This window comes from Erithacus rubecula (assembly GCF_903797595.1).
Source record: "Erithacus rubecula genome assembly, chromosome: 1".
NCBI classification, from domain to species: Eukaryota; Metazoa; Chordata; class Aves; order Passeriformes; family Muscicapidae; genus Erithacus; species Erithacus rubecula.
In genome coordinates this window covers 76,638,089-76,652,149 of record NC_136658.1, presented here as the reverse complement: position 1 = coordinate 76,652,149, position 14,061 = coordinate 76,638,089, and the positions used below count along the sequence as shown (strand labels likewise).

Below are 14,061 nucleotides of genomic sequence, written 5' to 3'. Positions count from 1 at the left end.
CTAAAGAAATATTTTTGTACACAACTCTCGTTTCCCACTGCCATACAAACAACACCTGTCATCTTCATCTTGCCCTCTGAAGTAGATAACTAAAATTATTTTCTTGCTCTGGAGCCACTGATGAAAAAATACTTGAAACTGCAGTGAAACAGCTTTAGCTCCTCAAGAAGACAGAAACTACCACATCACTGCTGCCTTTCTCTACCTCAGTAAATTTTGTGGCTTCTGCTTGGGATACTAGTATTTTATTACAGAATGCTAGTTTGTGTACTAGTTCTGATGAAAATAAAAAAATATGGTTGTTTGCAGTTGCTGAGTCCCAAATTAATGACAATGTACACTCCAATAGCACCATCTGCCCTGACAAGATGTAAACTGGCACAGAAATATAAATCTTTTCATCTCATCAGAGGGCAAAACTATTCTGATTTGATTTGAAGCCTGTAAAAGAATGATGCAGAAATTCAGAAAGATGTTTGTGTCTTTAAAGTGATGGGTGTCTTGAGAAGGAACTTTAATTTTAAAAAAAGGGAGGAGGTTTCTGGTAGGAAGAAGATCTAAGATTAACTCTTGTCCTTGGTTGTCAGGATTTCTCTATATAGAAAATAACACTGATATGAGAGTTTAATGTCTCTGTAAACAACAGTGTTCCTAGCAGGAATGGTAAGTACACACACCCTGGGAATCTGACTGTCTAATGAACCAAAAAGTACCAAAAGGAACACTAAATTATTTAAATCCCCTGCTATTTAGCACTACCACAAAAATTGCACTGTCTCAACAAGATCATATCAGATTTATTACTACAGCTATTTTATTCCCATTTTTTCTCTCTTTGGGGTTTTGGCAGAAAGCCCTCAAAGAAAATGGTTTAAGTAATTAGCTGCAGGCCAAAACCTCAACAAAACCATCCAGTGTTGGGGACTGCAGAATCTTCTTCTTTGCAGCCCAGTCTTTCTTAATGGTGAAAGTTTAGGACTGCTGAAGTCTCTCCAGCAGTACATACTGGGAATCCTTACTGTTCTCTCCAATGCCATGGCAGACACAATTCCTCACATCTAACTTAAATTTCTACCAGAACCAACACAGCTAAGAACACTTGAGGGAGATAGCTTAGAGAATGGAGTCAGGGATGGAAATGGCCAGAGATTTAAAGCAGGTGCATCTACTGTGATACAAGCCAGACTTCTTGTTTTCAGTGGAGATCCTGCAACTAAAGAGGCCTTTTTGGGTCTAGTGTAGGATTTTGGATTTTGCACATGTCCCAGGCTGTAACAAGAGAGGGAATGGCGATGGGGTGATGCTGTGTGTACCTGCTGTGAACAGATACCGTGTTCACAGTCCCAACTAAGAGACCTGTGACAGAAGGCACTAAGGAAAGTTTCCTCTGTGTATACTGGACAAGTTTTGTGACAGCATACATTACAACTCACAGTATGAAGCTCACCTTCACCAAAAAACGTATCTTTTAATTCTTCCTATTATAGGGGCTCAGCACTGTATCTTTCAAAAAGGCCTGAAAAAATACCTGTCATGGTTTAACCCCAGCTGGAATGTAAGTACCATGCAGCTGCTTACTGCCCTATCCCAGCTGAAACCAGGACAATGTTCAACTCCAATTTCTCAGCATGGAATGGATCCAAAATAACTGTAAAGTAATGAGTTCTTTTGTACATTTGCACAGTCCTTGACTGATACTTGCACTTTCCCAAAGTGCCTTAATTTGGGACCCAGACTCCCAATATATTTTTTTTTTCTGTAAGAAGTGAACTCTCTCCTCAGATACTTCAGATCTTTCCAGCCACTCCTTTCTCCTTCTGAAGACTGATGACCCCGCATTGTTATTCTAATGATGACTAGTAGTGTTTAAAAACTTTTTAAAGACAAGGTAAGCAAATTTCAGATTTGTAAATAAAATTACTTTTAAAAACAGAGGGTATTTTTTCTACTGAAGATTGTGGGAAAACTTCAGCAAGGATCAGGGTTTTAGTTAAGGACTGGTAGTGAATGGTGGCCCCTCTTCAGGCAGTGCAGGACTAAGATAAATTTGGCTGGGGCAGGGCTAGCACTCCTCCTGCCTATCTGCTAGGCTCTCACCAAAGCTCCTTTCTTCCCCTGTAACCAATCAGGTAAATGGCACAAGGATGCCTTCCAGATGCAGACTTGTATTAGTGAAACTCTGGGAAGAAGATTTGAGTGTTAATCTGTAAAGCAGAAGTGGGGCCCTCCCCAGCCTGGGTAGCACCTACATACCTGAATTCCCCTGGCCCTCTGTCCCACTTCAAATCGAGGCACCAGGATTGATGTCAATGTATTTCAATTCAGTAGCCATGGGACTACTGAAGCAGTAACTATGCTGAGCCTTCCCAGTGATACAGAAATGTTGTCTAAATGTCATCTGAATTTCAGATTCAAGCTTCCAGGTTAATTCCTGATTCCCAGCTGTGAACTGATACGACAAATGCAGACCTAACCTCTGTATCTGTTTCAGAGATATGATGGCTGGTGCTGACTTTGCACATACTCTTTCAGCATCCTTTGTCTCCCATTTACAAATAAACAACATCTGTTAAATAAGGCAATGTATGCTTAGAGTATTTAATGGCACAGAAAGGTCTGGGGTACTTGTTTCATATATCCTTTGTATAAGCCTTGGGTTGAATGTTCCTAGATCTCACAGGCACAGGATTTTAGAAGCCTTTACTGTGTTTTGTACAAATAGGCAGAACACTGCTGGATTGACAGATAACACCTGAGTACTCCTGTTCAAAATAGAAAAATTTATCAGGCTGATTTTATTAAAAGGAGATAAACACTTTGCTTCCACTCTTTCTGACTACCTGCTCATTAAATAAAATCAAATTAATGGGTTTGGTCATCTGCATTCAAGAAATTAGGAATTAAATAAAATCAAAACTTCACAGTCAGTTGTAAACAAGATGTCAGGCTGCCTTTTCTCCTTTATAGAACCTATACACTAACTCAATTTGTGTTAATCCTGATTTCCCACACTCTAAAAGAAAGTAGATTCATTAAACCTTAGCTAAAACAAACTGACACATTTTGTTGGATCCATTATGAACTGATACAATCATGGCTCTTCCATTTTAGTCAAGTGGAAGACCAAGAGGAAACCCTCTCACCTTCTTTTTGCACTAATACTCCAAGGCAAGAGTTTTCAAACTGTTAATTAGAACTAGAATTAACAAAAAATACCCTATGTAAGGGGAGATAACAGCAGAAATATATTTAAAATGCACAGTATGTCTTGAGATTCTTCATCACAACATGACAGTATTGAGACTAATTTACTGACACTTCATGTTCATGTTCATTTAAACTCATTTTAGTGCTCACTGTGAGGATAACTACACCTGTAGCTGTCAGGAGAACCTCCTGTGAATGTCATTTACAAGGATGTGATATTGTAACTGCAAGGACTGTGTCACTTCTGCGTGGAGTCCAAATAGGTGGTGGGACTGGGTCACTCATTAATATCTACATCATGTCAGTTTTGCCTTATCACACCTTGGCTTAAAATACAAAACTTTGTAACTTCTTTTTGTGCTGTTTTAGCTTCCAGTAATCTCATTAAAAGTGTCCAAGAATCTAGAATTACTGCTGTGTAACTACCACTCAGCCAGTGGTCTGACAGCCAGGAACTTTGAAACAGACAGGCATCTATCCACTCCTGGGGCTGGAAAGAAACTGTCCAGGAACTTTGTAGTGAACAGGATTCATTATGAAATGTTGGCAATAATGCTAATCAAAAATCTGAGAGCTTTCCTAACAAACACAGGAATAAATGAGAATAATCTATTTTCAATAGTGTTAATTAATATTTTTACACTAAAAAATAAATCCCCAAGCTTTGTAAAATCTTGGAATTTTTTCTCAATATTCAACTGTCTCAGTGATCTTTCCCAAATTATCCTTTGAGTGTACCAGCTGAGAATCAGTTATGTAAAGCTCTCAGATGCCATGTCTTACATCCTTGCGACTACTCCAAAAGGTTTAAGTAGCTGAACTGGAAAAGATAAGTGACTGAAAGGAAAGTATTTGAGGCAAGCCACACTTAAGAGTTGTACCAGAAGCAGAAAGATGTGGCTGCAGAGATACTCAAATGCCTTTTCAAAATCTAGTCTATTGCTCTGCTCTATCAGGTATATGTATAAGAAAAACTTTATGATTAACTAGCCCTTAAAAGAACATGTTGGCAATCAGTCTCTACAGATACTGTCTGTAACAGATATTCTAGTATTTGTACCACTACAGACTTACTTAAAATGTGCCACAATACAACATAGGATAAGAAAATAAGTCTGGAACACTTCCCTGTTGTAGTAATAAAGCTAACAAAGGTGCTTAAGATACTGCTTCACAGGCAGTGATATTACTTCACGAGTAGTGAGCTCTGTCAGACTCAAAGATTATTTAAAGGCTATACCTGACAGCTCAAACAAGACTGGCCAAAGGAAATGAACCAGCCAAGAGTGCCACCCTGTAGGGAGGCTACAGAGCATCACTTGACAACCTTCCAAAGAGCAGAAACAGATGACCTGGATGTTCATAGGGCCCTCAGCAAGGCTTCACTACAATAAAAAAGCCTTGTGAATTGCTAATTGGAAAGTGGTCAGTTTTAGATGCTGACATCAGTTTTCAGATGATCATCCAAAATATCATCTAGAGTCAATGGGAGCCATCAGCTTGAAACTTCTTGTAGAGGGAAGGAGGGTTAATGGTAAGGGAAAAAAAGGGAATGCTTTAGAGCAACTTCACTTATGAAGGCATAGATTTCCAGGTTAAAAAAAACCCCCAAAAAAACAAAAAACCTGCAGAGTTGGCAGAGATCAAGACTGCACTCAAACCTTGTGGCAATGGAAATGCAATACTAAATGACTATTCTTCCTATGCCCAGTGAATTCCATTCAGGAAATACACCCAGCAGTTCCATTGTCTTGGTGATATTCTAGGACCCTGAACAGACAAGCAGATTTCCTTGCAGTCATTTTACCATTAGGTATTTTGATCCTTCATGGAACTACAGTGGCATTTCTGCCAAATCACACTAGTAGGGCAGTGCTTTTAGGTCTACCCAGAAAATGAGAACACTGACTCACCCAGCACAAGGAAGTATACTAAAAGCAGATACTGCTAGAGAACTAAAATCTGAAACAAAAGTCCTGCGGAGAGAGAGTGGCACAGAGAAGGAATAAAACAGTTTCTATAAATAGACAGTTCATGTATCTGTTTGCAATGGAGTTATGAATACTCAAGTAGTAAAACATAAGAGAGTTCATATATTGGATATACAGCAGAGTGGAATTTTTAACTTTTATTAAATACATTCTTTTAATTTGATCCTAGAAACAGAAGGGTAGTTAAATCTCTTATGTCCTCAATTAACTCCTAAATAACTGTATTCCTTATCATCTGAGTGGTTTGATCTTTACTGGATTTGTTAATGATCTCACCTTCCTCATCACAGTAGGGAAAAAAATGTTTCTTCTGCCACTCTACTTAGGACCTTGGTTATTTATGAAGTTGCTCCACAGTAACTGTGCGTAAATCACCTTTTTCTAATTCAGTGTCCTAAGCAGAGATACTTTAAATTCCCTCCCATTCTAATGCAAACTAACAAGCTTTAAGCAAAGGCAGCAGAAGTTCAGGTTGGTCTCCAGTTAGCCCTGTCACTGTCACCACCTCACTTCACAGTCGTGCAAGATCCCACACAGCTTGAGAAGGCTGCCCTTTGTGCTGCTACAGAAACACAGTAACGTAAAGCATGGGGTTTATTGTGATGAGCACTTTGTCAAAAGGCATAATTGTCGCTGGTGTTTACATAAACAGGATCGGGCCTTTGATGTGATAGAATAAGCTGCACATTATACTACACTGCATGCCAGTTAAACGGGGATGAAAAGAAATGGGAGGTCTGCAATGCATCAAATTACCACCACGCAGTTTGAGTGCGTGCATGAACAAACATGGACTAAAGTAGTCTGTCTATTCTGTAGTAACTTCTGCCACTAAACTGGCAGAAGTTTAGTCTTCACCTGCAAAAGTTTCCCTTCAGAGAGCAGAATTTCTGTGTGCCAATGCTATGGTTGCAATTGTCTTGCTCAATGTTTCAGTAACTCTCCGTGATGCTAATGGGCAGTTAAAGCATTTGCTGTGGAAGTACAACCCCCTGTTCAGTCCCCACTGTCAGTACTCCTGCCAGATACCTTTCTCTCAGCAGAACAGGGCTTTTATTCTTAGTTAAACAGTTTTAATAATAGTATTTAAAGAATTTGTTAGCTCAGCACTTTGCTGACCACTTCTAGGGGATGTTTGCTTAAAAATGCATCCAATGCAACTGCTGATCTTCCTGTAACATAGGATGTAGGTATCCTGTGAGTAGAGGTGAGGAGAGTGAGCTTCAAGGTTAAAGCTTTGCAGCCTTCACCATGCTTCTTACACCACCTGAACCTGTCCTCCACAAAACCAAAAAACACTTTATTTGAAGCAGCAACATTCATATGTAGATCATGCAGAGCTGATGACATATTTCACATATAGCTCCTGTGCATTTTATATTTATCTGTAAGAATTATGTCTAACTTATAAATGACTACCAAAAAAAAGATAAAATCAAAGAATCATTACAGTTGGAAAAGACAACTGAGATTATCATGTCCACCCTTTGACTGAATACCACCATGTCCCCTAAGCCTTATTTCAAAGAGCCATGCCTACTCATTTTTTAACACTTTCAGGCATGGTGACCCAACCACTTCCCTGAGGGGCCTGTTACAATGCTTAACCATCTTTGCTCAAGGATAAAAGCTTTGAGCAAAGTACTAGGGCCTGTGGAGAGTTTTAACTGCTCTGTGTGACACTTCCCAACAGTTCCAATCATGGTAATTATGTCACAGCACAAAAATAGCCCAAAGAAATCCTTGCATAGACATTTCTCTGAAAAATTGAAGAGACAGAGCCTTTTCAAGGAAAGGAGTATGACTCTCAGATCAAAAACACAGCATAAACTATAAGCAAGTATTTCACAGGAAAAGTAGATGGAAAATGTATAAAAGGAGTATTGTTTCATACCATGAAATTATGTTTTTATTTCAGCTCCTCTTGTCCTGAGAGATTATGTTACTATCTTTACACTAAAAATATTTTTCTTGCTGATGTGTATCACTGAGCAGTTGAAAAAGACCACAGTGAATAATATCGAGATCAGTTGTACCTTTAATCCATTATAAAGTTGAAATTCGATTTTTTTCCCTAAAAATAAAAATGCCATTGTATAATCATCCAATGTCTTATCGACAGTTTCTTATTTTAGTGATTTTAAGGAGGCAGGAAGGAGAAGAACAGGTTAGTCTTTGATGTCTGTGGTTACACCAGTAAGGAGCTAAAGGCTTTGAGCATAATTTAATCAATTTAGCTCAGTTGGTACATTACAGCAATAAAAAGGTGTACTTGTACAACAACAAAAAAAATCTATTAATGAGCAAATGCATAAAAAAGAAGAGCAGTGATTATCTGAGTGGCAGAAGGTGACTTCCCATCTCAAAATTCTGCTTTTCACATCATCTGTTTCCCTGGAAAGTGCTGTATACCAGTGTTAAGCAGGTTTAAAACTATAAAAAATACCAGTTACACCTCATACTGTATTAGCACACATGGAGGTCACACTACCAAGGGCAGGAGGGTAGAAAATCTGAGACAAAAAGACACTGTTAGACCATCACAGAGGTAGTGTTATTGACTAAAGGGGAATGTCTACAAGCTACTGAAATACTTTACAAAGTATAAAAATAAATCTCAGTTACCCAAACTCAAACCTAATACTTTAGATTACCGAAACTCCCTCAAAAGTAAACAAAACTAGCAAGTAAACTAAAATACTTCAAAGCAGGAAAGATCTTCTTTTCTAAAAAGGAAAGAACATTTTGATACATAGATGCCAAAAAGCCTGCGATGGATAGAGACAGTTACCTGACCCCAACTAAGGATGAAAAAAGGGTGACTGGTTCCCCCTCTACACCCTTCAGCTCAGAAGGGTCTTGAGATTTTGCAGTGCCATCACATCTGAACTGCTTGTCAGTGGGCAGTGGCTCAGTGTCCAAATGAATGCTTTTACAGTTGGGTTCTCATAGCCCAGAGCCCCTCACCTGAACCTGTTTGGCCCCCACACACTGCAGGTCTGCACATCAAGCCACAACATGCTGTGAAAAACAGAGCTGCTGCCTTTCTGTGTCTGGTCCCTGCTGGCATTCAGATCATACAGGCTGGTAGTGAGCCACATCAGCACTGATCCAGGTGACCATCTGATGGCTAATGTTGACACAAGCAAGGCAGGGGAATGCACAGGAATGGGGAAAGCAGGACATTCTAGGTGGCAGAGAGATTGGTTCTGGTTGTCTTAAGTCACCAGAGCTGGCTCTGGTGTACTAAACCAACTACTGTCCCATCCTTTAATAGGTCTGTGTAGTGAGTTGCACAAACCTCTTTTATGTAACTTTATAGGCATCACACATACAACTACACTAGATATTACTCTTGTTACCCTTAAAATATTCTAATAGGAAATAAATTATTAAAGCACTAGAAAGTGATCTAAACACTAACTAGCAACCCCCATCTTTCTTCAGAGTATCATGTAATTTGGATTCTCCTTATGTGAAAGGCAGGGAACATGCAAAAGTCTGAGGGTGTGTATAGATAAATCCCAGCTAGAAGATCTGGGTGCCCCAAGCACCCAGGGCATCATCGAGGCACAAGTTAACCACCTAGATCCATAAGTATGATTGTGGATTGTGGATTGTGGATGGTAGATGACCAAGCACAGGAGATACTCAAGAACTGTCTGGACACAATCCTACGCAATGTGCTCTAGGATGACCCTGCTTGAGCAGGGAGGTTGGACCCTCTGTGGATCCTTCCAATCCATCCTGTGTGATTCTGTGATTTATAAAAGCTGAAGGCTAAACTCCTTATGTATGCCACACTGCAGCGAAACATTCTCCAAGTGCCAAGCATCTGGTATGTGAAGGGAGCCCAGGTTTGGATTCCAAATGTTAAGTCACAAAAAGATCTGCCAAACTGCAGCTCTGGGAAAGGAGCCTCCCTGTCACAAGACAGGGTTTCAGATCAGACTGCAAAAGTGGACACAACCCCAAACACTGGAAAGTGGAATCTGCTTAACTGCAACTGTTTCATCTGAATGGCTTAGGCTGAAGATAAGTAAAGCTGGTAATATGCTAAATCCTACCCTGAAACCTTACCATTTCCTCTGAGCAGGCATTACACACCTCTTTGCTCAGCTTCCCACTTACTTTGGCGGCTATGCAGAAGTCCCTGAAGTTCTGTCCTTGCTACCAAGCAATGAGGCCAAAAGGGAAATGTTACTAGAGTGACCGGGTTGTGCAGAGGAGCTAAAGGGAAGGTGGCTTTCTCCTTTCAGCTAGCTCTAGCCTGTTCTAGCTGAACAGCCAAGGGTGGCTAAAGGACATCTTCAAATACAGCATCATCCAAAAGCAATCCAGCAAATGCTCTCCAAGGTGCTCTGAGATTTAACCCAAGCAGAGCTGATCAGGATATGTGCACACTTCTCATTGAAACAAAAGGTGCTGAAGCAGCACTATACCACACTTTTACTCACCACAGAGACTGTACTAGGACACCTAAACATATTGCACAGGAACGGGTGTCTGTAAGTCACCAGCAATGTCACTGATGCTTCATCTATGCCCAAGCAGAACACACCAGAGCTGCAATCTGAATGCACCTTGGTCCGACCAAAGTCAGTGTAAGTCCTTTGGGAGCAGAATTCCACCTTCAAAGTCTTCAATTTCCGTTTATTTATTTTTATTTTTTTTTTTATGAACTAGTTGGGAAACAGTTTCCTAAAGGAACCTCTTAAGAAACCTTGTAATTTACCTCTCCGCAGGCTCACCGCAGTGCCTGATGCTCTCCCCACTGCCGATCACGGGACAGAGCCCTGACAGGCGCGGTGGGGCGGGGGCACCCCTGTCTCGGCGGTACTGCCCTCTGCCAGAACAAATTCTGCTGTCCGACCCCATCAGAGCCAAGGGAACGAAGGGGCTCACTCTGGGTGGGATGGCAGCGCCGGGCCGGGGTCTGCAGCGGTGCCCTTGGGGCCGCGGCCGGGCGGGCAGCGCTGCTCCGGGCCGAGCGCTGCCCCTGCGGGCGGGTCGGCCCTGCGGGAGCCCCGGCGCCGGGCTGTGAGCGCCAGGGCCGCGCCATGGAGGCGCCGCTGCCATCCCTTCCCTTCTTCCCTTCTCTTCCCGTACCCCGCACCCTCCTTCCTCCGCCGCGGCGCCTCCTCCCCGCCCGCCTCGCCTCGCCCTCTCCTCACCGGCCGAGGAGTGGATCTTGGAGGATTTGCGGCGCAGGGACATCTTCATTGCGGTGTCCAGGCCGGCCGTGTTGGGCATGGTGCGGCCGGCCGGGGCGCGCTGCCATGGGCCCCCCCGCACGCCGACGCCGCGCGCGGCCGCCGGCACCGCCCGGGCTGCGGGGGCGGGCGGGCGCTCGGCCGGCCGGGCCCGCCGCGCCCTCCCGGCTCCGTGCGCCGAGTACGGCCGGGTTGCGGTTGAGGTGTCTGCCTGGGAATGGTGTTTGGCTAGGCGCATGAAGCATCCCGAGTGTTACAAATGAGAAACAAAAGTCTCGACATTCAGCAAAATTTAGATTGGTTTATTTCACATAGAGCAAGCTGGGGATACGTGGGAGCCGCTGCTCGCTCCGTGCTCCACCGAACTTTGGTTTGCAGCTCCCTTTTGTAGCGTGGTTTCCTTGTAGTCATCAATAATTGTTAGTTTTTTTGTTGTCATAATTTTGCCAGGTACGCAGTGGTGGTCCGTGGGCTCGCTGGACGACGTGAGTCTCTAGACAATTTGTCAAGTCCCATAGATAACCATCTGGTAGATAAGGAATGGCAGAAGTCAGGAAGTCTGGTCTTAGGGATAGGCTGCTATTGATTACACAAAGGCAGGAAACCTGATTTTGCAGAATCTGTTGGGCTGTGTGAAAGCCTTGTTTTGCAAGCTGTCAGTAGATAAAACTTATTTAGAAACATAATATTCATAACAGGGGGATTTAAAACAAAATTATTTAATCATATATTTTCCTTTCCTTAGTGTCATGCTTCATTTCAGACCTAAGTATTCTGGTTTATACAACCCCCAATATTTTTATGATTGACACGAATCTTTTATCAATTGTCACACGAGAAAGCTCCCGCTGGGATCAGGATCCCTAACCGGGCTTCTTTGTTCCGGTTACAAGGGCATCTTTCATCACTGTGGCATGCTGCCAGCCTCATCACAAAAGATACAGTTCCTTCTCAAAATGTCCAGTAAATAAAGGATTAAAAGATAGAGGAAAGATTAATCAATGTAGCACTTACAGCACATTACCTTTCTCTGCAAAACATTTGGAACCATGAGAATTTACCTAAGGACAGGCAAAGAAAGAATGTAACTCAATAGGAAAAAAAAAATTAGGTAAAACAGCACCTCTAAATCTTTACAGATCTGGTCTTAACGAGGCTTTACTATCAAGTTGCTGCATCGTAAGGGGTTGCTTTCTCTACCAGATGAGCTTCGAGGTAGAATTATTTAAATGAGGCAGAATCACCACAGGACAAGGATATATTGAGTTTTGAGTAGATCTACCACATAGGAAACGGTCCCTGATATCTTGAAGGCCTGTGACAAATGGCATTAAGTGTGTATCTAAACCACTTGACCCTACAGAATTAGCTACCACACATGATGGGTAACTTGGGTGTTACTCCAAAGATCATAAATAATGCTAAACCTCTGAATCTTGCTGTACTTTGGTGTCCTCGCATATAGTATGGAATGTGATACTTTCTAGCTACAACTTCACAAAATGTTAGAAATTTACTGATGAACCACTTTGCTTTTCCTAAACTCAAAGTAATCCAGTGGATTTTACACTGACTGCACTGAATGCACCATAGCCCACTGGAGATGTGTGCTTTGAGACAGGACTGCTGCTGATAGGTATTTGCCTGTGAGAAGCTTTTACTCATGGATTTTATCACTCTGGGAGAAGTGGCCCAAGAGCTTTTGTGAATGAAATCATCCAGTAAGGATAATGCCCAGTGCTGGCATTCCTGCATGCCTTTCTCATCTTAAGACCACAACACAAAGATGGTTATTTTCATGAACATAATTTTCTCTCTGAGCTTACTCTTTCTCCTCTCCACAAATTATTTTCTGTTGTGGTCAGTATCTTTGTACCAGAACGAATTACCTGGGTAACAGGGGATCACTTCACATTCATTGTTAGCTAGCAGACAAATTGAAGATCACTTTGGGTTCAAGCTGTCAGCGCAAAGTCAAAGAAATTGCTCACAAGAAAGGACCAAAAAATGAATGGCAACTCCTGGATTCATGTTTACTTTTTCATCAGAAATTAGCCCTCAGGTAAATTGTGTTTACAGTACACTTAAAGTATTGTGGACTGTCAGCCTGCAAGCCCGTGTAGCAGCTGAGTGCATTCATTCCTTCACATGCACTGCACTTGCTCTCACCTCTGCACACTCAATGTTCTCTAAGAGTGCTCCAGCTAGAACACCATCTGCCTTGCAGCTACAAGGGCTCCTCACTCACCTAAATTCAACTGCTTGAGTGCCTCAAGGAGATTTAACTACCCAGCCCACACTTACCTTGACAAGCCTGAGCTGTATCCCCATGGAAGGCACTCCCTGAGCATTTAATGACCAGGCATTTCAATAAAGCTTACTGACATGGAAGAAACAAAACACATCTTTGCCTCTGCTCAGAATGAGGGCCTCAGAGGAGACCCGCCTGCACAATTTGTCTCAAGTCACAAGTTGATATAATCATACACTGCAGTCTAGTGGGATGCTGAGGGGAGAAAGTGGACTGCAAAATTGTCGAAGGAAACCAAGTATGAAGGATAACCTCAGTAACTGAGAAAGAACCTGTGTCCTGCTCAGCAGGCTAAGTGTTCAGTCAGAGCAGTTGTGTTAGTGAAAGCTCATGTTCATTAGTAACCAGCTGATAAGCTGTGGGTTAGCCCTGAGCTTTGAGGAAAGAAACAGCTCATTCCACTGTGCAGGACTCACCTTTGTCATTTTGTTATGCAATGCCTGTCTTTGTCATCGTGCTGATATGCACTAAATTGTGTATTATCAGACCATGAGTCATGGCAGTATTATTCCCTGGGGTCTGTCGTAATGGCTCCATGGTTTGAATGATGTACCCAAAAAAAAGGAGTTGCTATTTTTCAAATTACGATGTGCTCACTTTTCTAGTATTTATAGCAATGTACTTTCAAAAAGCTCAGTATGCATAATAATTATTTCAATGTAATAAATAAAGCAAAGGCAGGAAGAATGGTCCTGTAGTTAATGTGCCAGACTGGGAGACAGGATATCTTTATTCTATTTTTGACTGTGCCAGATGTCGTCTGGGACCTTAGAGAGATTGTTAAGCCCAAATTTCCAAAAAGATGCATCCTCTGCTCCAATTGCTAATGTTATACACAGAGGCTGGTTCTGGAAAAAAAAAAAAAAAGAAGGAAAGAAAGAAACACATGCTACTTTTATTAGTGTAGTGGAAAACATAACAGTCTAATCAAGGGAGAGAGCTAATTATTACCAAAAAAGAAGGAAAAAAAAAAAGAAATTAAAGAATGCTACTACTACTTCTGAAAGAAAAAAAAAAACAGAAATAATAAACCGTATCAATATTTTGAATTCACACTCTTCCTGTCTGCCTTTTTTTTTTTTGGTGTGATGCTTGCCCTTCCACTGCCCCTCTGAGACCAATGGCAGACAGTGCTGACCTTTGTAAAACAGTGGATGTCAGGGCTGCAGCTGGTCATCAGTGTCTTCCCAAGAAATTCCTTGCTGAGAAAAGCAAAGAACTGTATTTTGAACTAAAGAACTATTTTGAAACTAAAAAAGAACTATTTTGAAAAGCAAAGGGCTATTTTTTGTGTGTTTTTAAAAATGCCTTCACACCTTGCTCATTATCCATTTATCTA

The 14,061-nt window shown here is 41.7% G+C and overlaps 1 protein-coding gene across 1 annotated transcript in view; it reads right to left on the bottom strand.

The window, feature by feature from the left end:
- Positions 1 to 10,649, bottom strand: part of ATP8A2 (ATPase phospholipid transporting 8A2) — a gene marked incomplete at its 5' end in the record, with an annotated part of 312,234 nt that extends 301,585 nt beyond the window's left edge. The window contains one exon of the mRNA XM_079298009.1: positions 10,373 to 10,649. Within this exon, the coding sequence (XP_079154135.1) occupies positions 10,373 to 10,649 (277 nt within the window). The remainder of the gene's footprint in view (positions 1 to 10,372) is intronic.
- Positions 10,650 to 14,061: the final 3,412 nt, after the last annotated feature.